This window comes from Meriones unguiculatus, chromosome 8 (assembly GCF_030254825.1).
Source record: "Meriones unguiculatus strain TT.TT164.6M chromosome 8, Bangor_MerUng_6.1, whole genome shotgun sequence".
NCBI lineage: Eukaryota > Metazoa > Chordata > Mammalia > Rodentia > Muridae > Meriones > Meriones unguiculatus.
The window spans coordinates 7550254-7577607 of record NC_083356.1 but is presented as its reverse complement, the minus strand read 5'-3'; the positions used below and the strand labels follow the sequence as shown (position 1 = coordinate 7577607).

The following is a 27354-nucleotide window of genomic DNA, read 5'->3' as shown; positions in this document are numbered from 1 at the left end:
TAAAGTATCATTTAGGGGCTGCCTCTTCAAGTGGCCTTAGTAATTCATATAAGATTAGAGAAAGGAAACATTTAAGTATATACTTAGCATAATCTTGACTTTCCTCTTCAGCTTTTCTTTCTTTTCTTAACAAGAGGCATAAAAGTTCCCCTGAGCGAGGTCCTGTAGACTGTGTCCCCTGAGCATTTCAGTCATGACTATCATGATAGAGCAGCTACCCACAAAAGCCCTTCAAGATTAGGTCTACTCGGTTCCCCGGACAGAAGGTTGGGGAGGGTCATTTGATTATCAACTCAGCTTCCAGCCACTTCCTTCCATCTGCCCCAGGAAGTGCTAGAGTATGTAGAATATGAAAGGTAAACTGGAGAGAGAATCCATCTATGTAGCAATGGGGGGGGGGTCACCATCCACGCCGGGGTAACACGGCTGTGGGGAAACCACGCATACTCCTGTGAGCAGCCCCTCACCTATGCTGCTAGGTGTAAGCTTGCTAAACTAAGCTAGACTTGGATGGAATTGTTGCTTTGTTCCATTGTTTGTGTTCCCTTGGGTGAGTAGATATTTGTGTGTGGGGGGGGAAGGTGAGAGAGAAAGAGTAAAAGTTCAGCCCAATACAGGAATGTGACAGAACCAAAGATGAATTTGGGAGGGAAAGTTGTGTTGTTCCTGCTGTGAGGAATGAGACATATAAACAAAGCTAAGCTGTCTGAGGCTAGAGTGTCTGTGGAGCAATACACGGGTGTCTGTCCTCCATGTAGTAGAGAATGGTGCTCCTACTTACTGCATTTAGCTGTCACTGTGCACCTGACATAACTGATAAAACATGCAACTAAGGCTGAGTTGTCTGTCAGGTGTGGGAGACATTCCTATGGAGCCATCTTCTTCTATGTCTCATGAGGTAATGTGCTTCCTTGATGAATGTAATCTGCCAAAGGCACACGAGGACATCCTGGGCACTGAAGATGAAGCAAAGAATATACTGTAGAGTATCAAAGCAGATGCTGAGACTCATAGCCAAACTTTGGGCAGAGTACAGGGAATCATATGAAAGAACGGGAAGATAGAAAGACCTGGAGGGGACAGAAGCTCCACAAGGAGACCAATAGAACAAAAAAAATCTGGGCCCAGGAGTCTTTTCTGAGACTGATACTCCAACCAAGGACCATGCATGGAGATAACCTAGAACCCCTGCACAGATGTAACTCATGGCAGCCGAGTGTCCAAGTGGGTTCCATAGTAATGGGAACAGGGACTATATCTGATATGAACTGATTGGCCTGCTCTTTGATCACCTCCCCCTCAGGGGGTCACAGAGGAAGGCCACGGAGGAAGACAGTGCAGCTACTCCTGATGAGACCTGATAGACTAGAATCAGATGGAAGGGGAGAAGGACCTACCCTAACAGTGGACTGGAGGAGGGGTAAGGGTAGAGAAGAGGAAGGTAGGGTGGGAATGGGAGGGGATGAGTGAGGGAACTACAGGTGGGATATGAAGGGAATAAACTGTAATTAATAAAAATAAAATATTATAATGTAAAAAGAGTATACTGTAGTCTGGAACAGGACTGCTAGGGAGTAGCAGAAGTTGATGAACCATCCCTACTTAGGATGTTACAATATGCAATTGAACCTGGGTTGTCTGTCCAGAAAGAACTTTCCCAAATTTGGAATTGCAATAAGTAAAAAAGAGAAAAGAAACATAAAAACGCTATCATCCATGCTGAGCTCTAAGTCAGCACATAGCAGACTGCAGAAGGCTAAATGATGTAGTTTGGTGACTCCCGAGGCCAACTGGTTCTTTCTGAGAATGGATAGCAGTAGGTCTGCAGAGATCCTGCCAACCCTCTGTAAAAAGACAGTCACTACCAGTTCCCCCTCCAAGTGCCAAAGACCACCTAATGAAAACCCCAACACCGAACATAATCTGTCTTTTGAGTTGTTAGTCAGGCTTGTCCAAGAAACTCCTCAAACTTACGGGCTACTCCTTGGTAGCCCCCAGAGATGGCAGATAAATCCCTATTGCTGAAAATATCATTGATTTTATATACAGAGTCCAGAGGCCCCTGAGCTGGAACTGACCTGAACGTCTTTACCCTGAGCACTGCCTTTCATAGTACTAGAGGCAAAATGAAAGCTTCCGAAGGAGTGACATAAGCAACTGCCCTATGCAGCTCTAATGCCTGTGACCTGCTACAGCAACCATTGCAAAATGCTTCAGAACATCATAAGGTAAGGCAGAGGTAACACAAAATGTGGATGAGGAAACCTCCCAACAGGCAGCCATAAAGATTAAAATAACAGCTAAAAAGTAAAGAAAGATACTTGTGAGGTAGAATCCATGAAACTCAGTGTCAAGGGTCAGCTGCTTGCTTATCACCTGTTTGTTCCAAGCCTCCCCAAACAATACAGATCATCTCCATGGCTGTTTGTTGACTACCAGAACTAAATGGTAAGATCATATTGCTGAAAACACTGTATACTTGGGGTGTGGAACATGAGAAAACCAGGGTAAAGTGAGCTAGAAGCTTCTTCCTTGCTGGTAGCTCATGTAGTGCCAGGAGTTGCTACATGGATTGCTGGTACAGAACTGTCACTAATAGACCTATTTCCCTTCAGATCGTTGGGTTATACTGTCAGCATAACAGAAAGGGGAACCATCTAGTGTTATAATGGCATGAGTGTTAAGAGTGTAATCAACTATTTTCCATTCGGGTTTGAACTCTGATCAAACTCCCACAGGAGAAAATTCACACCAGGCAGGATAAATCCAGTGAAAAGCCCATGTCTAGGGAGGTCTAGACCAGAGCCATTCAGATACTGCTGTTTTTTGTTTGTTTCTTTCTTTCTTTTTGTTAAACAAAGATGATGTGCCTATCAAATTGCTTTCTAAATACATGTGTTTACATCTATATTTGCTGCTGTCAGCCTTGGTCAGAGAAGCTTCTTGCACTGAGTAGTGGCTAGTGTATAGACTTTTATTCTACCAAACTCCAGAAGAATAAGTGATTTTTGTTGTAGCACAATGGTCCGAGGCTCACACGTAAAAGAAAGTAAGCAAATATCTATATCATTCCCTCCAAGACTCAGAGATCATCATGGAAAGAAAAAGGGCAGAGAGGATGTAAGAACTGAAGAAAGAGTGTCATGAAATGCTGCACTTCAGGAACAACATCTGTTCCTGTATTACCCAGAGTAGCTGTGTATGAGTGGGACAGCCTCAAGATTAGTTCCGTTGAGGATCCCTTACAGGAGTTGTCAGGGAATGACATTAGATCTATACCCAAGAATCCAGCTACTCTCTCTTGCACCTCCATTCCAGCTGTACATAATTTTATTCCAGATACAGAGTTACATACAGCTACTCTCAGGAGGTTCCAGAGTGTATGACTGTGAAATTGTAACGGAGACGGGGTCTCATCTATGCAGCCAGGGAGACCATTTATGCTGCAGGGAGACTTCTCAGTGATCTAGCTGTTTGGGGATCACCCAGTACCCTGTAAATAATCTTTCCATCTCATATATGTAAACTTACAGTTTTCCTAAGAAAGACTTGGATATATACTTGTATCCTTGGTTTACAGTTAATGCCCTATGCGGCCAAGTAAATATTTGTTCTTGTCTCCCCAAGCAAAGGTCATTCAATGCCAAGTACTCTGTTCTTCAGAGTAGATTCACAATTAAATGATAAATCAAGATGCAATGGTTTCCATTTTAATTTTTCTTGTGAGGAAACATTCATGACACACTTCTTAGAATTAAAAAAAAAATCTTTGACAACTGAACAAAATAGGAAATACTCTATTTCAAATAGGCATCCTTTACCTGTACACGAATAATCATCAATCCTGATGTACCCAGTTTTGCAGATGCACATGAAAGAGCCAGGTGTATTCACACACATGGTGTTCTCGCGGCAGTAATGGCGTCCTTCTGCACACTCGTCAATGTCTACAAAGGGAAAAAAGGGCAGAGGTCAATGGTGACCAACATTCTAGAATTTCTCTATGATTTTCTTTGCCAGGAAGAGAGGAATAGCTACTAATTGAACTGCATTTTGAAAGAGCATTAAAACATACCTCCTTTAATAGGAATGTTTGATGTTCACAAGACAGAAAGCATGTGAGCATTTATGAGCAGTTCTTGCCACGGTTTCAAATAGGTCTTCCAGTTTCAACTTGCATCATTATGAATAGCTTTTGAAATCTTCAGGGCATTCATCTACTTGTGTTTGATAAAAGGAATCAGAAATTACAGATCAGGTTGCCTTAGCATCCTGAAACCTTCAGTCACTGAGTTGACCACCTATAATCTTTGATTCACTGGCTATTCTGTCTACCTTGGGGAGGCCTTGAAAAAGGTAAATGAAGTACTGGCTGTACACAGAACTTGAAGAACTTCACTTGAAAGTAAGAATCCAATAACAGCAGTTTATCAGAGATGCAAATGGAACAAAAAGTACCCTACTAAGTGTCCAAATACAGACAGGATTACAACATGAAGCAGAGAGAATATGAGGAATTATGAAGTAGGGAAATATAACATGGAACTTTGCACATGTTAACTCTTGCCTCCAATTTTGAGTTATAAAAGCTCATGGATGATTAAAAAAATAACAAGAAAGGGTATTGATTGTAAAGAATGTGAATTTTGACAATAAAACCCACTTATTTAATTGTACATGTCTACATGGAACCTAAAGCATTTATTGAATTGTATCAAGAACCTATATTTCGAACAGAGGAGATGGCTCAGTCAGGAAAGTACCTGATAAATAAACATGAGGAACCCAGTTCAGATCTCAGCATGTGTAAAGCCCAGAGTGCTGGCATGCCTCAGTAAGCCCTATGGCTAGGAAAATGGATGAAGTCAAGTACAGAAAGACAAACACCATGTGATATGGAATCTAGAAAGGTTAATCTCCCAGAAGTTGAAGAGTATAATGGAGTTAACACATAGAGAGTTGGAGGAATGAAGAATGGTGAGCAACAGGTTAATGTTGAAGTTACACAGGAGAAAGAACTTCTGTTGGATTGCTTCACTGTAGAAAGACTTAAGATGGCAATAATGAACATGGGTGAGTATGGATCCATGAGTGACACCTGAGGCAATACAAACATATGGCTGATGGATGTAGTGAAGACAACCCCAACGTTGAAAATGGAATTTAGTAAAGACAGAAACATTGAAGAGTACTCAAGCTGAAACAAAAATGAGATTAAAACCCAATAACCCAACTACAAAGCTCAAGGGAACACCATGCAAGTAGAATGAAGCAAGCAGAAGACATAATATGAGGATTTGAAGATAAAGTACAGGATCTAGTCAAATTAAGTAAAGAATATAAAGCTTTTCTTAAAAGCACAGAAAAGGAGCATACAGGAAATGTGGAACACCATGGAAAGACCACATGTTAAAATTATAAGAATAGATGAAGGAGAATATCAGGTCAGTGTCATAGATCAGATCTTAAACAAGACCACAGTCAAAATCTTCTTAAAACTATGTAAATATATACCCATACATATACAAGATGTACACAGACTACCAAAGAGCTAATAGAAACCATAATAGAAACTGCCTATGTTACACTCAGTGTTAAAACACTAAGCATACAGAACAAATAAAAATGTATTGAAAACTACAAAGGAAAAAAAAAAAAAAGACAAGTCACATAAAAAGGAAAACCCAAAAGATGACATCTATAGAAAATGCAGGAAGCACCATTTTAGGCTAAAGAGAAGAATGAACATAGACATAAAAACAAAGTTATAATTATAAAAATACAAAGCACCACTAAGAACATAAACAACAGTAGGAAAAGTCAATAACATAATGACTGTGATCAACATGTAGCTTTCAATAACTATAGATATTAACAGCTCCAATTCTTTAATCAAAAGCACAGGCTGGCTAAATTGGTAAACAAACAAACAAACAAAAAAACAAAATCCACATTATCTGTCTTAAAGATAATAATCACACTCGAGTGAAAGGATAGACAAACATACTCTAACCAAACAGTACCAGAGAGCAAGAAGGTGTTACTACCCAATATATTACAGAAGAGACTTCAAACTAAAATTTACCAGAAGATTAAAAAGGACCATTCCATCCTAAACAAATGGAACAATTAATCATAAAGACATTTCTATCCTAAACATATATGTGCCAAATTCTGGTGCACCCAATTTCATTAAAAGTGTGCCACTGGACCTAAAGTCACAGATTAACATCAACCCATTAATATTAAGCAATTTCAACATCTCACATTCTCCAACATAACAGGTCATCTGCAGAGAAACAGTGAAAAGTAAATGGCATTGTGCATCAAATAGACTCAACAGATGCTGATAGAGTATTACACTGGAACACAAAGAACGTGCAATCTATTCAGCAACAAACAGGAGCTTCTCTAAACTAGATCACACAGTGATCTAGTGTTTGACAAAACAAATCTTAACAAATTCAGAAAGGCTAAACTAACTGTGCACACCCTGTCTGACCACAATGAAACTTAAAATTGACAGCAGACAAATCTCTAATAGACACACAAACTTGTAGAGATTGAACAACTCATGACTGATCGATTACTGGGTCAAAGAAGAAATCAACAAAGAAATATTTTTTTTTCCTGGAACTAAATGAAAATGGAAATACAACTGTGTTCTAAGTCTTTATCCTTATGTCCATACATGAGTGTAGTTCTCTACCCTCATCAAAGAAACTTCCTTTTGCAACAGAAATAGACAAGTACAGAAAACCACAACCAATCACAATGTAGGATACAAGAGATCTTATGGTGCCCAGTCCCAACTGAGATGTCTATAGTACAACTCCTGCACATAAGGCTTTGGGGTTTTGCAGAATAAGGGATTGAAAGATTGCAGTAGCCAAAGAAACAGGAAGTTTGTTATCGAACTATGTCTCATAGAAATGTCAGAGATGCTACACCCGTTAATTTTCATCAACATGGATGCCTAAACAATATCTGAGCAAAAATTGTACTAATTGACATGGTAACATAGAAGAGGCAAAGTTCATGAGGCCTCAACCCTAGACAAAGAATTAATTACAGGCAAATAGGGATACTGACAGCAGGGAAATAGTCTTCCCTTGGGAAGATCCCCCAAGAAGCTTATTCATGATCTTCCAATTATTTATCCAATACCAAGTGGTCAGCTCTGTGACTATATACATAAAAGTACTTTTATACAGACTGAACACATTGAACACACACACACACACACACATATAGTATATATTTAGGATATATTAATATATAAAACAAAACTATGCAAACATAGCTAGAGTCCTCAAGCCTAAGCTTATGAATGAACTACATAGTGAATATTAAAAAGTCTGTATATACAAGGGTCACATGGAATGCACTAGGAATGAAGAATACAACTCAGTGAAAACACTCTGGTTACCACAAGGAGGAATTACTGTGCACATACCATGGCACCTCCACAAACAAGTGCAACTCTTGGAAATGATGGAGTACCAACTGCTGCGGGCAGAACAACACTGTATAGGTCCTGGATGGAATCTGGTCCTAAATAGCTTCATAACAAGACACCATCCTAAAGAAAAGGCCTATTCCCGAAGAACTTGCTACCAACACTGACAAATTACATTTGTAAGCTAAAGCATTATGAACTTTGATTATACCAAAATCCTACGGGACAGAGTGAGCAAAACAGACCATGAGTTTAGATTAATTTTGTTAATGTGATGCGAGTACAGCCATACATGGTAGAAAATGTCAGTTATGAGCATTAATAGGAGTAATTTGTGCAGGGATAAGCTGGCCAAAATATAGTCATTTACTGCTGTTCCTCCTGAAATCTACAGCCCACAGAGATATGAGATTCTGACCTTCCCCATTTCTGTTTGTGGATTCTCCACTTTTAAGCTATCACATGGCTAAATAAAGCTCAACCAAAGGTTGATGTGGGATCATAAAAATAAGACCGAGAAGCTTACTTAATCAGAAATATTTAGGAGCTTCAGTCACAGAGATGTTGAGTCTGTGTTCAAAAGCTTTCAAAAGGCAAACTTAGAGCTTGGGACAAAGTCCCAAGGGAAAAGGAGGCAAAACCAAGCCCCCATCAGCATTGTGAACAAGATGTGCCTTGCTTCCTCCTTGCACTCTGCCTTTAGAGGAAGCCCCACAAAGCTGTCTTTATGTAGTGATATTACAAGTTGCAGAACAGTCATTTCCATTGGTGTGTACAGATTCTTGCAGGCACACCATGGCATTTGGAAAGCAATTGGTCAAAATCAAAGCAAACTTGGTTCACAGTGTATTTAAGCTTCATGAACCAACTTAAAATTTAAAGGAAGCAAATTCTCAGACTCAATTTTATTGTTGATAAATTTATCACATGTCTTCCTGTAAAAACAAACAAACAAAAAACAAAACAAAAAACAAAACACTATTGTATTTTTTATCATGATTTGATGATCTTAACTTTTGGTAAGTAGAACTCTAGTGAGAATGGGCTGCCAAATCGAAACATTTAAATGGTATCTTAGCATGCCTGAGTCTAAAAAAAGGAGTACATTCATTGTTCAATAATGTAGTCCCTAATGCCTCTTCCAAAATTCAATACCAAAGAAGTTAGAGTGCAGACTGTGGGGGCTGGGAAGACAGCCCACAAACAGAAAAGTTCACCTTATAAGCATGAGGCGTTAGTTCCCAGAGCCCCTGTAAAAATCAAGTAGACAAACCACCCACCTATAAGAGGCAAATGCATGCACCCACAGAACCAGTGAGGCTGTGACAGGAAGAACCCTGGGGCTTACTATCACCCAGCTTAGCTGAGCCCCAGGCCCACAACAGACCCAGTCTCAAACAAACAAGCAAATAAGGAAGATAGCTCCTGAGGAGCGACATATGTGCACACACATGAATAATCACCTCTACAAGCACACACGAACACACAATCTGCCATACACGGGCTTACAAACCAAGAAAGCAGCATCAGACCATTATTATCGCATTCCCTTAGGTGTCTCATGAAGCTAGCACTTCACAAGCAGAATTCTAGAGAGCAGTAGCTCTGAACAGAGCTCATGGTTCCTTGACAGCAGAGTAGTCTCTGTTCAAATAGTTTTCAGGTGTATCTTACTATAGCTCTATTTCCTCTTCACCATGCATAGTAGCAAATTTCAAGCTCTCTGATAGTTGTTTTTCTTGAATACTCATTTTTATTCATTGAATATAAAATGGACATGGTCCAGATACTGCATTAGGCAACAAAGACAAGTCCTATCCAAAGAAGTTCAAGCATAAGTAAACACCAATGTTATGAACACTGCTTGGTACACAACAGAAACCTGGGCAATGAAAAGAGAAAAATGAGCCCCGTTAATAGAAATACAGTATTTGTTCTGAGCACCTGTTAGTGTACCTTGAAATGTATACTTAAAAATAGAAACAATTTTATATCTGAGCTTTCTTCCCTAACTTGAGAAAACCAGATTTTATTTATATGAATAACAGCAACAGGTCCTATACCATTTAAAAAAAATCAGTTCCTTGGGGGGAACAAACAAAGAAAACTTAATGGTGGGGACAGGCTTGGGGTGGGTTTGGAGAAGACTGGCTTCAAGTGAAAGGTTTCTGTGATGTTGAAAGGGCTGTCATGGAGGTGCTGTCTGCAGTGTCTAAAGTTGGCCTAGATACTGCAATGTGCAAGTCTAGGGACAACAGCAGAGGCAGCAAGAAAATTCAATGTGGAAAATAAATGGAAATGTGGTTATGGGATAAAAGATATGATGACAGTGCACTAAATATCTACAAAAAAGAAGAAATTAATGATTTTTTTCTTAACAATTTAATGCAAGTCTTAGTTTCAGCTGGTTGCAAAATTATAGTAACTCTCCCAGCCCAGTTTCTCTAATGTTTAGTAGCATCTACAGGTATCTGCTGTATGATAACACATCCCATGTCTATTTTCATTGGAATGTAAGATCTGAGGAAACAGAACTTGGTCAGGATATTGGCCAGCCCCAGCTGTATATCACATAATGCTTCTGCAAGATAAAGTCGAGATAAATGCTGTCACTTTAGAAATGCAGCATAGTTTAGAAAAGGAGTAGCTTTACTGGCATTCAAGGTAGTAGGCAGAGCAGGAGGAGACAGAGGATAGTGAGCACTCAGGTGCTCACTGCCTCCAGGTTTAGAACATATCTGTTGGCTGAGTCAATAAATCTTTTCAAAGCTTTTCACCTTAGAAGTCAAAGCAGAAGTATCATTTGTCCTGGTCTAACCTGAAGCTCAAGGTGGCAGTGATCCCACTCTGATTCAAGGACAGGTCCAGACATTCCCTGGCATGTGGTTTTCTGCAGAAGGGGCGGACACACCTTCCTATCATTCTTGCGTGTGGACTGACTCTCAGTTGAGTAGAGAGCGTGGACTGACACACATTGCCAACACAACTGGCAGCTAGGTTCTCAATCCTTACTTCCACAATCACAAGTTGATTTTCAATTCAGTGCCCATTCTTCAGGGTTTCCATTCTAACAGAGAGAAAGGGACCCACATGGTTGTGGTGACTTCTGCTTCTCTGCAGTTTTGTAAGGCATAAAGTATATTCCACTAAACTACAAACAGAAGTGAATCATGTTTCTAACACTTGAACACTTTCTCTTAGACTGGGAACCGTAAGCTGGTTGAGTTTAGAAACCAGGAATTTATAACCACCCATTTTCCTACATGAAAGCAGATATAAAAATTGTAATTAATCATAAACACAGTTTTAGAGCTCAGATGGACTTCATAAATTATATAATTTAACTGGAGTAATTACAATCAAAGATAGAAGCAAGGAAAGTGAGAGACAAAGGGTAAGGCTCAGAACTCAAAGCTCCCTAGAATAACTAGATTTTTTTATATGTGAAATAGAAAAGATTTAAAGGACAAGGTAAATGAATCATGTCTGTGTTTTTGGAAACTCCCACCAGCAGAAGTTTCAGGAAGATAATTAGTGGGAGCCACAGAAATAGCAATTCTAGATTAAGGTCCAAAATGAATGTCCTTTATGGATTGTGGACTTGTATCTGGACTAAACCTAAAGGCAGTGAACAGTTAAATGCCCCTTCTCCCAATTCCCTCCATCCCGTTCATGTGCCTACCACGCTGAATGCCAGTAATGCTGTTCTTTTTCTAAATTATGCTGCATTTCTAAAATGACATTTATCCTGACTTTAACTTGCAAAGGCACTATGTGAGCATTTCAGGAACGCTCAGGGCTTCTTACTCAGCCAGGACAATCGTGAGGTCCTGCAGTTCAATTCGGAGACTCCACATATTGAAGAATGTAGACCAGCATAGGTTACTGCTAAGCCTGGGCTCAACGGCTGTGATGTAGCCACTGGCAAAGTTGGCCAAGAGATCATCATATAATTCACAAAGGGGAAACAGACTAAGTTTTGAATAACCTGAATCTGGAATGAGATCTGAGAGCAAAATCTGAAGAGATGAGTGGTTTTAAAAAGATAAAATATGCAGGTCTAAGTAGGTTTCTCAGTAGAAAGTCACCACAGAACAAAGTGCCATTTATAAATAAGCTTCCTTGAAGGGAGCTACCAGCATCAGATGTTATGAAGTCAGTGGCATCATTGAGGCTATTTACCAAGATAATTCTTACATATTAGCAATCTTATCCACCTGAGTGCAAATTAAAACATATTCCTGTAGCATACAAGATTTCATTAGTCACCTCAAAACACCTCTCACAATTTGGTTTCATTTTTTTATATCCATCAAGTTATTATAAATTTTATGGTACATTGCACAAGAATAAGAACTCTGGCATTGTCTTGGCTTTCTTTTTATTTTTAATTGAATATCTTATTCTTGGGCTTGAGATGAAAGAGTAAAATTTGAGAGAAGAGTAAGAAAAAACTATAAAATAATACTTATGGAAAAAGTGAAAAGAAAGAATATTCAAAATTGGGGTTCACTGTCATGAATATTTTATCCACTGACATTTTATCACTTCCCTGTATATCCAAAGTACTAAATGGGACATGGTCATCAAAAGCTTCAGTAAGTCACACAAAGTATCAGTACTTGAAGGATCTGATGGGGTTTTCTAATAAAAGGCACATATAATAATAAATCACAGTGCTGTTTGGTAAGGATAACACCATTTCCAAACCCAAGTCTTAAAGACAAGGAGAATTTGACATCTGAACAGAAGACTAATGGAGAAATTATCCAGAAGAAAGGGAAAAGAAGGGAGCTTTTTGCAGAAGGGGATCTATACACAACACTGGAGGCTGGGAAAAGGAGATGGGTGTTCACTGTGGCTCATGTAGCAAGCAGGTGCCATTGTGTAAAAATCCTTAAAATTTTATGACAGTGCAATGCTATCCTTTGACTCAGATTATCTACAGAAATTTCATTAATGACACAAACATGTAATATACACATGCTATAAAATTTAAAAGGTCTAATACATGGCATATGAGGATAGATCTGACTCTCAGCCACTCAGTTTTCCCACTTCTAAGCTGTAACACAACCACTGTTATCAATTTGTTGTGCAGCTTTCCAGGTATTGTCAATGCTTATATAAGTGTGTGTGTGTGTGTGTGTAGCCATTCTGTTAAAAAAGCTCATTAGGCAGGTGAGCCTTCTGGAAGGGAATTTGGTGTTTTGCAAGGTCTGTACCACGATACACCCCAGAACTGCTTCCAGTTTCTGACATTCTTTGTGCCCTACTGTATCTTTCTATAATCTGGTATAGTGTGCCATCATTTTCTAAGTATTTACACACTCTGATTGAACAAACTTCCTATGGGATCTTATTAAAGATGTACTGCTGTTTAGGTAAATTAATTCCTAATTAGGGAATTCCTGATTAGAGTTAAACAAATTTTAAGGTTAAGTTGTTTTATAATTTCTAAAACAACTTTAAAACTTTTATGGCTGCAATAAATACCTTGGTGGACCTCTAGGAGACAGGCTTGAGACAGATTTGTCGATTCAAGATAAACCTTCATTCATGAATCCTGGTATACACTACAAATATAGGCAGAGTTGGTTTAAATCACCTATGAACCCAAATTGTAATGGGACTACCAAGCAATGTCTAATGAAATGCAAACTTAAATGTCAAAATATATACAAACTATTCTGTTGTAACTTCTTATACCTTATCACCTTATGGCATTATATACTGTCAGTTTAAATTTACTTTGTTTCTTAGACAGAAAGGCAGATAAAATTATTGTCCTGAACCAACTATAAGCTTAGAGATAGCTGGAAAATGTGTATATCTAGGTCAGTCCTAATTGAAAAGACATGTATTCTTGTTACTTTTAGACCCCGTTCACCTTTAGACCTTGTCAACTTTTGTCACTCTGAAATCACTATGAACTTCTGTAATGGATACATAGATAAATGTTTAGTTTTAAAACATGTATCTTGTTGTATTTTAGAATTCATCTGTTTTTGTGATAAATTGCCTTTTTGACTATGAAGTAATTCCTTTTCTGGGAGCTTTGTCTCAGAGGTATAAAGCTATGACTATACAATAAAGTTGGCAGAACCTTGTTGGCAAAAGCCTGGTGGTGGAAGCCCATTGAATGGAAACTCAGTGGAATTCGTTTCACCCATGAGTTGTAAATATGTATATAGATATGTGTTTACATGTAAATATGTCCATCTGTTTTTTTGTACATATGTTACATGAGTTCATGTCAATTGTCTGTCTATATGTAAGGAACTCCTTTTTTAATCATCCACTGAATGTGCGTATGAATATGTACAAGTCTATATGTCTGACTGTCTATGTGTATGCTCAGATACTATGGGACTGGCAGCTAAAACTTGCTGAAGTTTCTGCAGAGAAGATGCTAGCAGAAATCAGCATCATCTCATATGTAAGCTAGTGGAGTTCATTGAGGCTGAAGTTCTTAACTTCATCCACCTTTTCCCTTGAGCATACATGCATGGATGGTCTTTGCTTACTTTCCTCTTTCCCTTGCCTGTTGAGTCACAGATAAGTGAGCAGATTCAGGATCATAACTATCAGCATAAGATAAGCAGGAAAAAGTTTACTTTAGCCTGTGAAAGCCTCCAAAGTGGCCTATTCCTATGCAGGAGCTAATTTCAGGCCAAAGAGACAGTTTTTACAACACCTTAAAATTTTGACTAGAGGCCACTTTTTACAGTTCTGACTACAGAAAAAAAAAAAGTAGCAGTATAGCCAGTCTCTAGTCCCAGAGAAGGAATCAAAGGAATCCTGGGCTCCCTCCCCTATTTCTTTTTCCTCCAATCTTCTTTCCTAATAGGTTGCTTGTTCCATCAGCTTGGTGACCCAAGAGATAAATAGAACAGGGGATTCCACATCCCATTTTATATCCTACCCTAGAACCTGGAACCTTGCCAAAGCAGAGAGAGAGACATTGAAAATCCGACTTTAACAGACTTTAAGGTGTGTGTGTGTGTGTGTGTGTGTGTGTGTGTGTGTGTAAGAGAGGGTGTATGAATTGCTTATCAAGATCTTTTTAGTCACAGAGTAGAGGGTAGGTCATTAGGAGGAGGTCCATTTAGTGGATTAAGCTCCTGTCTTCACTGCCCATAAAGCGGAGGCAACTTGATTTGGCAATTAAAAATAAAACAAAACATTGGGTGTAAAACGTCTTGTGTTTTGATACTGACTGGATCCCTGTAAATTAGGCAGAGAAGTTCTCAGGGATGAGGCCCTCCTTCAGCTTATAACTGAGGGTGTCTAGACAGGGAAGGAACTGGAAAGATGCATTACAGAAACCCTGGCTTGAGACTGAAAGATCTGAGGTACTTATAATTCATCCAAGCAGAAGTGTCCACTGATGTATGTGGGTACACATTTCACTCAGTAGGTAGAGCCAAGGTAGAGCTCAAACTTCTGGAGTCACAAGGCATACCAAAGTAACTGAAGACATGTCTCAGGAAGCATCATCCAGGAAGAAGGCATGAGGAGTTACAGCTCCTAGGGAACTCTGAGGAATAGGACCTCATCCTCATAAAGACAAAGTAAAGACTGATGAGGACCAGGTGGAGTCAGCAAAAAATCTGAAGGGTGTGGGAGCAAGGTGACCCCCAGAAGTGGCCAACATCATCTCCTAAACACAAATTCTATATCTGAAAATGCCTTTATCCAATGTGAAAGTCACAGCACAAATTTTCAGTGTCCTTAGAAAATGGTGAATAGCCCTGTCTCAGCCAGGCTTTTTATTGCTTGGATAAACACATCACCAAAAGCAACCTGAAGTAGAAAGGGCTTATTTAAGATTATAGCTCATAGTTTATTATGGAGGGAAGTCAAGGCGGTTAGGGCAGGAAGCAGGAGGCAGGAACTGAAGCAGAGGCTATGGAGGAGGCTTGTTCCAGGATCACATTCAGTGACTACTCTTCTACCTGCCAGGAACACATGCCCACAGGTGGTACTCCCCTCAGTGCTCTGGGTGCCCCCTCATCAATTACTAATGAAGAAGACACCTCACAGTCTTGCCTAGAGCCCAGTATGATGGAAGGTTTTTTTTTTTTTTTTTTCCAGCTGGATTTCTATTTTCCCAGATGATATTCCCTGGCTTATGCCAAGCTTACACAAACCTAAACTGCACAAGGCCTATGACCTTGAGTTACTACGTGGGTAGCATCAACCTCTGGATGTCACCATAAAACAGTATTTATGTAATATATAAAGGAAAGGCAGTGGGATGTGTGCCCAAACGTGATATGTGATGGCTTGCCTTAACATCATTGAAGATCAGTCTCTCATATATTGGAAGCTACCTAACATTCTTCGATATATTCCTTTCCCAAGTGAACTGTGGGTTATATCATTTGCAACTCTGAACTCAGATCCATAGAGAGTAGTATCATAAAGACTAAATGAACACTGAGGGAAAGACTGGCCAATAAAGTTACATATGGCCTAAAGGTCAAGCAAGATAATGACTAACAGGTATCTGGTCTAGCATTACAGAAGTTACTGGGGGTCCTGGTGAGACTGATGTATGGGGAGATGGGATTAAAACGTCTAGACTGAAGTCAGTAACAGAATGTCTAATTTGAAGAAATGGAGATGATAGTGGGGATAGATCACAAATTCAAGAAGTGTAGTCATGAAGGGGGAAAAAGTAATGCTATACAAGCTAGGAGGGCTGTGGAGCAGAAAGAGACAAACATGTTGAAATGCAGGTTGGAAGGACAAACAGAGAGAAGTAGGAAGCTATATTTGAGGTGGCAGTGATTGTATCACGTTTCCTCCTGAAGTTTGGTTCTTAGATAGGTCCATCACTCATGGGAGAAAGGTTTCAATTTGATCAAAAAGGAAGGAGGAAGAAAGGGTGAGGATGAGAGTATAGGGATGACCGACATGGAAACAGTAGACAGAGGGCGTTATTGTTTCTGTTTCATTGGTAGGAGAGGCTATACACTGAGAGTAAGATCGATGGCCCTCGGGCATAGTAAAGGTTTTAAATAATGTATGTGGGAAATGGAATAAACTGAGCTGGGATGTAGAGACTATTACCAAGCTTAGGGTATGTCACCAGGGTGAGTATCAAAGTGTGTGAACCACAACTGAAATCTTCATGACTTTTTTGTTGTGGTGATTGTTACTAAATTCTGTATTTGTTAACCTTAACCCTCATAGCAACCTTGTGACCTAGAGTCAGCAGACATTTGCCTGTTTTCACAGCCAAAGAACATGCATCATGATCAGAAGTTCCTCAAATATCATTTATAGTGACTGTAAATCTAGAATGGAATCAACCATGATCATCCATGGTTCCTCCAGTCTTTAAGTTCTGGTCCTCTTCAAGTTCTGCACAAAGTCTACTCTTGCAGAGAATTCCAAAGAATGTCCCATTTGTTCTTTTCTCTAGCTGTTTCTCTGCCAGTTTAAACTGGACTCACATTGCCAGGCTGACAGGAAGCTCCCTTTCCCCACAGGCACGTCCCTGACCTCTTTGCCATGGAAAGTCTATCTGTGCCTGTTCCTGCACTTTCTGTATGTGCTGGTTAGTCTTCATCCCGACTGATTCCCACTTGCTCGAAGTTAAGGAACAGACAGGCTCATTTGAATAAGTCTTGCTATGCTGAATTTGAAAGTCATCAAGTTCAAGAAAATTCTTTCCAAGAAGGCACATTTTTATATTTAAATGCTAAAAATGGATTTAACAATTATATATTTGTTTGCCAGAAAACAAGGATTTCAGTCCTTCCAACATCAAAATTGCTATATATTTGGAGTTACTAAATTGATGAAAACATTAGATCCAGTGTCTTTCCTGGGCAATATGGAGACACTCTAACTCCCACTGGCTCATTTAGACAGAAATCACTGACTGAACAGCACTGCTAAATTTGGCAATTTTAATCCACTCTTAATGTCATTTGGGAAATATGGCTGCCCAACAAATCAGTATGCACAGGTAGCAACTGAATTGTGTTTCATCTTTACCACAATTCTATCTGAGGTGTATGAACACAAACTATAACTTAAACACATACTTTCTCTCCAAGCCCATCCTCCATAGGAAAGGAAAATTACTTGGAGTATGGTTAATAGAGAATTAAGATGGTTTAGTGTTTAAAGAAAAAGTGAATAGCTCCTTATGTATTATTAAAACCCAGAGGCCCATTTTTGTATCATACCAATGAATAAGGGTTAGAATTTAGACTCATCATGCCCTTGTCTGCTCAACCACTCTGTGCTCATTAAAGGCAGCATGAGTCTCCCAACTGTCCCTATATCAAAACACAAAGGACTCTTTTCTTGTGGAATCATTATTGGCCTAATCAAGCCAGTCCCCTCTCTGTCACATATATCAAATCCGTTGTTCTCTCTGAAGCATTTGTTTCATTTCTATCTGCTTCCTGGGATCCAGTTCTTGTCACTCAAAACTTGTTCCTAGTTCTGTTACATAAACACTAGAACTGACACTGCCTCTGATAGGATACATCAATTATCTTGTTCCATGTTGCCTCGCAAGAAATCTCACTGTAGCCTCGGGACTATCAAATCAGTTGTACTTGTTTATTTGTGCAACTGGTGCTCATTTCAGCTTCATTATTTTCTTATCATAGCCCATGACCAGGCACTGACCATCATCTTGAACACCCCCCTTTTTAACTAACAGATGCCCCGAAGAACATAATAATCATACTCTATGTTAGATTTGATAATTTTTTTAAAACTGATGAATAAAGAGAGAAATAGAATTGTAAAAGGAATATTAGTAGTTCGTTTTGAGCAATCAATTATTAATTAGCCCCAAGCACATTTAACAAATGTACATAGAACATGTGACTTGATTTCTTTGAAGGGGAGATGAAGCTGGCATTTATAATTTAATCTCTCTGCATACACGATCTTCAAGTTAATAGCACCGCAAAAAGACTTTTCCTATGAGTTAATTTTTAAAATTATTAGTCATATGTGACTTACATGTCACTTCAAATGGATTCTATTCTGGGAAAGGCCTTTCTTTCCCTCTAGTAATTTCCATTTCTATAATGGAAAAAAAAAAAACCCAATGGATGACTCTTTATAGAATACACCTGCAACTGATTTGTTTAGAATGAATTGCTAAATTCTACCCAGACTTTTTCCTCTCTGATTTTAATAAACAAAAATATGTATAGGTAATTAACAAGTTTTTAACCTGCTATTTCCTTATGCATGCACACATATATGCAAAATATGAATCCCCAAGGTTATATTCAGACATTGATCATAAAACTCACAAAATGAACAAATTATACATGCTTTATACTCAATAACCAACTATAATATTGGTTAGAGCAAAAGGCAGTTTGACACAGCAATTTGGCCATAGAATCTATCTGTAATAAATCAGTTACTGAAATAGGTAAAGATCTTAGCAGAAGTGGCTTCAAGTGTGAATCAATTTTATCATATCTAAGCTCTTAGTAGAAAATTTTCTCAACTTTGCTTTAGTGATATGCCATCTTAATTCCCAAAATAAAATATTGTATAGTTTCACTGACATTAGAATTAATAGATATATGTGCATAAATTTAATGACAAGCTTTTACCAAGAACTCATCTTACTGGAAGGCATTTTTTAAAAATCAGAATTAATTTTCTTCCCTAAAAACCTCATGAAACAAATTCCCTGTACTAATAGTACTAATAGACAAACAGATTGAGACTCACACATACCAGGTGCCCTGTACAAACTCACTCGCTCACTAGCAGAAGTAACAAGTCTTGAACAGCAGCATCAGAAATGCAACCACTTGTCAAAAGTGGAGAGATGTTAATTTTAGCTGCATAAACATGTTATGTGCATTTTTCTACTAAAGCTCAAATTTCTTCAGCTATAAAAAATGAAATAAAATCATGAAATTTGCAAATAAATGGGTGGAGCTGAAAAACATATATAGGAAGGTAACTCAGAATCTGAAAGACAAATGCCACATATTCTCTGTCATATTTGTATTCTACTTCAAATCTAGTTTATGGTTTTTCACTTTTCCCATCATTATATTGTGATTTCCCTAACATTGAGGGTTCAAAATAGACACAATAGTCTCCGTAGTCCTTACATGCTCATGCATAAGCCTTCCTTCAGCCTTGCATGAAACAAAATCCCCTGAGAAAATTCACATAATGGAACAGACACCAGGAGTGGGATCAGACTCAAATAAAGCCATCTTCATTTTCTTCACACAGTTTAAACCAATGACTCTTGACTGATGGGACTTTGGCCCTAAAGGAAATATGTGAAATCTGGAGACATTTCTGGATATCACAAAGGGAATGCAGGCTGCCCCAGGAGACTCCTGGGGGCTGGAGACCAGACCTGCTGCTAAACACCCGATGACTGCTGAGCAAGCCCACCACAAAACATTTTCCAGACCAAAATGTCAATAGTTCAAGTAAAAGGCCTGGTTTAAACAGAGACCATTGTATTATAAAAACTGAGCAATTCATCTTCCTAGGCAGAGCAAATTAACTAAAGACTTAAAAACAATGATTTTTTTTTCAAAGCCCATCCTTAGAAAGATATAGATACAGAATTTACACAGAATAGCCCTATTCACATTTTAATGTGCATAGGATCGTCTGGGAAACGTGAAAGCATGCCGAGACTCCAAGAATAGAGGTTGGGTCCAGGAACATGCATCTATTAATAAGCTAAGCAGTGATTCCAATGGAGTCTGAGCCACACTCCGAAAAACCAACTATATATTGATGTTGATGAAAATAGTGCGGGCACAAAACTTCCTCTCCAGTTTACCATATGGCTGGAAAGTGCTGGAGAGCTGCCTACTTATTAAGATGATAAATTAATGTATCCCATGCTTGCAAGCAATGTTCCTCAGTTTCAGTGTGCAGGGGGAAATCACCTGGAGATCTTGTTACTATGCAGATCTTGTTACTCTGACACAGGAGTCGGAGAAAAAGCACAGCAGCCTACGTTTCTAATGAACCCCCAGACACTGCCTTACACTGCTGGTCCTTGGCCCCTGTGTTGGCTACCTAGTACCAAAGATTATTTGTTTTCTAGACAAAACCACCAAGAATATACAAACATGAGTACCTTTTAATGTGACACAAAACCAGATGTGACAATTCTCATATCCAACAAAAGATGGAAAATGGGCATATGATTTAAATGTTAGTTCTGATAGAAATTTGCCTCTATTTCGTAGCTCAGCAGGTTTCCCATCATGACTGTATGACTAACATGTGCTCTGTGTCTAGTCATGATTTCCTGACGAAAGATAACATTTCCCAGCTTCCCTTCTGGACTACCGAAGTCATTTCTACCATTATACGAGGCTGCATCCTCCCTTTCTTTGTAGTCATTTTGACTGTCTTCACATGTGGGTGACAAAGATGATCCCTTGCCATGAATGAACATGGTCCAGCCTAATGTCAGACTAAGCCTCATATCTCTTTCCTCCTTTGTCTCTTTAGAGCTGCCTCTTCATAACCTAACACCTAGCACACAGTATGCTCTCAGTTACTTAGAATAAATGGGTGCTAAACAAAGCTTCTCTATATTAAGCCTGAGATAAGACAATCACAAAGCAAATTCCCATGGGCTTGTAGATCCACCATACAGAACACAAAGTACTCTATGTAACAGCTAATCACTATTGATAACTAAAATCATCATCATGTACTCCAGTGAGCTCAAAGCTGCATATTGAGTGAGCAGGGCATGTGTAGGGATGGATATTGCCTACCTAGAGAGTCACATGCTATGGCACACTGGCTCAAAGGATATTTGGTTAATGCTTCTTCTACTGGCTCTCAGAAACCATGTACAAGAAGAAATTCAGAAAACTTTCCTCTTTATCAAGTTTGATTTTTAAAATGTAAATGCTTTTTATTTCACATTAGAGGAAAGAAATGTACTTTAAATTTAAAAATACAAATAAAAATTATTTCTTTTCAGATATTAATTTATTAATAATATTTATGAATGAATGTAAATTGTTTTTAAGGTAAAAAAAACCTTTATATGACAGGAATTAAATGATGAGCAAGTCAAGAAAAGCTGCTGAAAAGTTCAAGTTTAGTTATTTTGTGGGGATTTTCAGAACTTCCACACTGAACTCAAGTTCCTGGGAAGAAGACAAGCCTGTAAAGATGTTTACAAGGCTGTAAAGCATCTACAAGGCTGAGTGTGAACTTTGTAGAGAGGTGGATATAGATCCTGGGCCACGTGGGCTTATTCTCCTTAACAGCCACTGTTGCCCATTTCTGTGTTTGGCCTCATATCTTTTTGACAATCAGATAAAGATTTTCTCGGAATATTTTGACTTAGCAGACCTCTCCTTTCCCTCCCTTCCGTGGAACCTCTTCTAATCTGATGAAGGCTGTGGTGGTTTGATGAAAACGGCCCCCATAGGCCCGTAGGGAGTGGCACTATTAGTAGGTGTGACCTTGTTGGAGTGGGTGAGGCCTTGTTGGAATAGTTTTATTGGAAGAAGTATGGTTTTGTTGAAAGAAGTGTGCCCCTGCAGGTTGATTTTGTGGTTTCGGGTGTTCAAGCTATGATCAGTGTCTCGCCATCTTCCTGTTGCCTGCAGATCTGGATATGGAATGGTTAGCGTTCCTCTCCTTCTCCAGCACCATGTCTGCCTATGTGCTGCCATGTTTCCTGCCATGAGGATGATGCTCTAAACCTCTGAAATTTAAGCCAACCCCAACTAATTATTCTTTAATAAGAGTTGCTATAGTCATGGTATCTCTCACAGCAATAGCAGCCCTAAGACAAAGGCTGGGTGAGCAAACAGATGCCTCTACTGTCTGATTGGCTTAGGACATTGGTTTTCTCCTGTTCTTGGGAAGACAGTTCTTTGGGCTCTTTGCATTCTCTGGCTTTCAGATTACAACTGCAGTATTGGCAGCAATCCTAGTCTGAAGCTTTCCAACTGCATGCCTGAGACGTGTCCACTTCCACAGCCTCACCAGGTAAATCCTCACAATAAATCACACTGCTTCTGTTTATCTGAAAATTCTCAACTGTACAGCATCATTGGACATTTTTTTCTTTTTTTCTTAAAAAAAATGTTATCCTAACATTCCATAGAGAATGCATCATTAGCTATAGCTTTGAAAGCTACCATGTCTGTTAGGCGTCCCTAATTAATCCCATAGGGCTTAGTTCTCTGGACCATTCTTCCCAGCTGTACCAGCAGGCCTCTCATTAGTTCCAGTAAGGACTCTTGGGCTTCATTTGCAATCAAAGATTTCTGCTCATTCTGTATTTTCCTTCCCGTCCCATAAAGAAATTCTTCAGGGCCCTCACTGTTTATTCTTAGAGAAATCAACTCAGATGCCTCTACATGCCATAGTTAATGACATGCTGGTATTGCCTAAGTCAGGAATTCATGACTAAGAGAGTTAGCTGTGAGATGGCAAAAGCTGAGAAACAAAGTGGATAAAGGGAGGAGGAAGGAAGGGAAGGAGAGGGAAAAGAGGAGGAAAAAAGAAGAGGAAGGAAGGAAGGATGGAAGGAAGGAAGAAGAAAGAAGGGAGGAAAAGGAAACAAGGAAAGGAGAGAAAAAAAGAATTAAAAGAAAAGATAGGCAAAAGGGAAGTCAGGTGAATCTAACTCATCATCTCTGTTATTCCAAGGAGCGGCTTTACTGTCAGACTACAAAGGTATTACAGGCGCATAAAAATATCTTCACTAAAAACTATATAGGATCTTGTCCATGAAAAACTGAATTGGGTAAAGAACTAAATAAGTAAATTAAAAGTGGTAAAAGCGAAGAACCATCAGAATTTGAGGACAGGTACAGGCGGCATGAATTTGGACCCTGAGTTAACTGGTTGCTGCCTGAATAAATGGTCTTGGACAAGTCACTTAGATTTTCAAGCTCTTCAGTTTTCTCAACTACACAAGAGACTATAATGACAGATAAGGTACAGGCATGATTTCGGGAGATGGGGAGGAAAGGCTGTAAGAGCCAGAAGTGGAGACAAGGAAACAGCATGTCTGGACACAGCAGGGCGGCTGTGTGCGTGCTCTTGGGGTGGGTGTGACAGTATGCACAGGACTTGTGAAAGACCAAGACTAGAAAAACATCCACGAGAGGGGAGGTAGGCACAAAATGCCACCCCAGCTGCGGAGTTATTGGCATTTGATAGATGCTGGGAGAGGGAGTCAATTTTCTTTGAGTGTATGTGGTGCTTGGTAAGTAGATCACAATGATCCATCAGGGGCCACACATCTGAGCGTAGAGAGTGGCTTGATGCTTCAAAATAGGTATTTTATTATTAATAGTAATTATTACTATATAATTATTATTGCCCCCAAAGCAGATGTCCCCTTTCACACATACACACCAAAAAACAAAAGCACCCCACAAACATAGCCAAAAAAAAAAAAAAACCCTGACATTAGAATGATAAAGACAGAACCCAACATATCCCCAAAATCATTCTACCAATAACAAGTTACAGACTTTGGGCTTCAGACTATACCAAACTCTTATACACACACAAACACACACACACACACATAAACACAATTTTTTTTTGAAGAAAGATCTCACAAACTTCAAAAATCATCAATAAATTATTAGCTACTAGTTTTTATAATAATATGTGACATGGTTATTTACATGATTCACTTTTGTACATTTTTCTTCTCAGTGTATCATCAAAGGCTTGGAAAGCAAAGCCCCAGAGGCTGAAAGAAGTGTAGGAGTCAGGGAACAGTTGCTTCATTATGATTGCTTTGGACAGATGTGGCTGTAATTTCTAGGATCTACAGCACTGAAAAGGAAGTTTCTAGAAGAATTTTGAAGGAACTCCAACATGACCCTCACAGGGGAAGAGAGAAGATAGCATCAAAGCATCAAGAGGCCCAGACATTTTCAACTGAAAAGGAAAAGTCATGCAGCAGAGAACCATTCTAAAAACTAAAGACCCAATTAAATTTTGGACAACTTTTAGACATCATATATGAACTGATAAGAGATGAAATTAAAAGTAAAGTAATGAAAACCATAGTAAGAACTCAAAGGCGACAAGCAACAAGGAATGGGTATAGAGAAATATATCATTTCAAATGTGGTGAAAATACCATTCACAAGAGACTGAAATACCAACATATTTCAGATATTTTAGTTCTTTTATATCTAAAAGCTGGTCAAGCAAAGAGGTCATAAAAAATCTAATTTTATCCTATTAGCAGTATGTCCCATTGTGTTTTTGTTGTTGTTGTTGTCAACTTGACATCAGCTACAGTTTTCTGGGGAAAGGAATCACAACTAATAAAATGCCTCCATCATACTGATATATAGGCAAGTATGAGGAGTCCTTCATTGATTAGTGATTGGTGTGGGCAGGATCAGCCCACTGGGGGTAGTGTCAGTGGTTCAGAGTTGTGTAAATGAACATGCTGAGCATGCTATGGAGAGCAAGGAGTGAGCAGAGTTCCTCCCTGGTCTCTGCTTCAGTTCTTGACTTCAGGTTACTACCTTGGCTTCCTTCAATGGACTACAAACGAGACAGGGAAACCAAATAAATCATTTCCTTTCCATGTTGCTTTTGGTCATAATATTTTATTACAGCAATAGAAACCACAACTAATGGCCTGTAAACCTCATTTAAAAACAAGAAGGGCAGTATTTAAAAGGACAAAAGTAAAAGGTTGGGAGTAATCTCCCTTAGTCTCCTCGTTTCCCCTTTCTCTTTTCTTGAGACCCATGTCTTTTGTGACAGGCTCTTCAGCTTTACCACCAACGCTACAACAAAATCGGGGATGCTCATGTCTCCAGAGTTGTCTGCCACCTTCAGTGCCAAGGATGCCTTTCGGTCTTTCTGGACCTTTTTTTAATTTCCCAGAAGTTGATATGACTTGATTGTTTCTGCCAGAAGTTGACATGTTGAAAATCCATTCTCTAACCTCACATGCTGGCAGCTCTAGAAGATGAGGGTGTTGAGAAGTCAAGGAGAGTTTCAATAGTGACTTCGTGGGGAGAACAGAGTGAGCACGTTTGCTCTGTATCACCATGTGGCACACACATATGATGGTGTATGAGGGAGCCCCTCACTAGATGGGAGCGGGCATCCGTGCCTTGCTCCAGGTACTTCACATATCCCACAAGTGCAGGTAAACAGACTTACATTGTTTGTAAAGTAGCTGGTCTTGGGTATTGTGCTGTAGCCACAAAAATATTCACCATTTGCTTAGATCCACTTTTCCCTTGGGTTCTATGGCACTGCCTTCTCTTCTCATTCTTCCTACATTTGATTTATCACATCACTTTCTTTTTTAAAACAATAAAAATGTTCAAATATTACTCAAAATTCTCTAAGTAATTCCTTCGATCTGCTTGAGTTATTTATATACTTAAGAATCTCATTCTCATAACCAAACTTTGGGCGGAGTGCAGGGAATCTTATGAAAGAAGGGGGAAATAGAAAGAACTGGAGAGGACAGGAGCTCCACAAGGAGAGAAACAGAACCAAAAAATCTGGGCCCAGGGTTCTTTTTTAGACTGATTGCTCCAACCAAGGACCATGCATGAAGATAACCTAGAACCCCTGCACAGATGTAGCCCATGGCAGCTCAGTCACCAAGTGGATTCCCTAGTAATGGGAACAGGGACTGGCTCTGACATGAAGTCAGTGGCTGGCTCTTTGATCATCTCCCCAGTGGGGGAGCAGCCTTACCAGGCCACAGAGGAAGACAATGCAGCCAGTCCTGAAAAGACCTGCTAGGTTAGGGTCAGAGGGAAGGTGAAGAGGACCTCCCTTGTCAGTGGACTTGGAGAGGGGCATGGGAGGAGATGAGGGAGGGAGGGTAGGATTGGGACAGAATGAAGGAAGAGGCTATAGTTGGGATACAAAATGAATAAATTGTAATTAATATAAAAATAAAATTAAAAAATAATCTCATTGCATATCCAACCTTAACCGTATGCCATACCCATGCACACTTGAACAAATATGCCATGAACAGAACTAACCCCAAACAGCTTTTCTCAACCTCTCCCATAAGTGAGCTACATTAGCATTCAGCTTGGCTCGAAACCAGAGAATAAACTTCCATACCTCTCTTCATCATCTGCTCTCACCAGCCAGTCCCAGGACCTGGTAGCTGTAGTTCATGGATGCTCTTCAGTGGGTCTACCTCTCCATTGTCATCCTATCCTCGACTGTTTTCCAGTGTACAGTCTTCCTCATGTGCCTCACAGCTGAAGTGACTGACTTTAAACAAACAGGCCCCTTTGTGCTTCAATGAAACCCTGTTATAGTTGTAATATGAAATGTTTCTCACAAGGTCAAATGTTGGAACACTTTGTGAAGGGCCCTGTGTACTACAGGGTTCTGCCTGGACTCTGAATTAGTCCACACAGACCACACCCAAACACTAATTTCTTTTTTTTTTTTTTTTTTTTTTAAGGACCCTTTCAGAAAGCCATTTATAGAAATCCGATTCTAAAGCACAGTATTTGGCATCATTGAGTTACAGAGAAACCTTAATTTATTTTCAGATTATACATGTACCTGATTTAATGGGATGTTTGATATGAACATTGCTATGGAATTGCCTATAAACTAAATGTGACACCAATTTTCTTATGTGAATATAAATACATTTTTCATAAAACAGAAAAAAAAACGTATGCTAGCTTAGGCTAGAACAGAATGCTTATGAAATCAGGCTTATGAATCATTTAAACTTAGTACTAACTTGCTATAACTGAGCAATATTTACACGTATAGATGCACCAAACACTAATTTCTAAAGACAAACCAAACACAAAGAGATCCTTTACTAAGCAAGGCAAAGAGACAAGGTGACTGAATCTGAATTGGGCAGAAACAGCAACCAATAGCTT

The 27354-nt window shown here is 39.2% G+C and overlaps 1 protein-coding gene across 2 annotated transcripts in view; it reads right to left on the bottom strand.

The window, feature by feature from the left end:
• Nell2 (neural EGFL like 2) overlaps window positions 1-27354 on the bottom strand; it is a 293369-nt gene that overhangs the window by 109110 nt on the left and 156905 nt on the right. For both annotated transcript variants that reach the window (XM_060388752.1, XM_060388751.1), the window contains exon 14: window positions 3822-3947. In XM_060388752.1, coding sequence (XP_060244735.1) covers window positions 3822-3947 — 126 coding nt within the window. The remainder of the gene's footprint in view (window positions 1-3821; window positions 3948-27354) is intronic.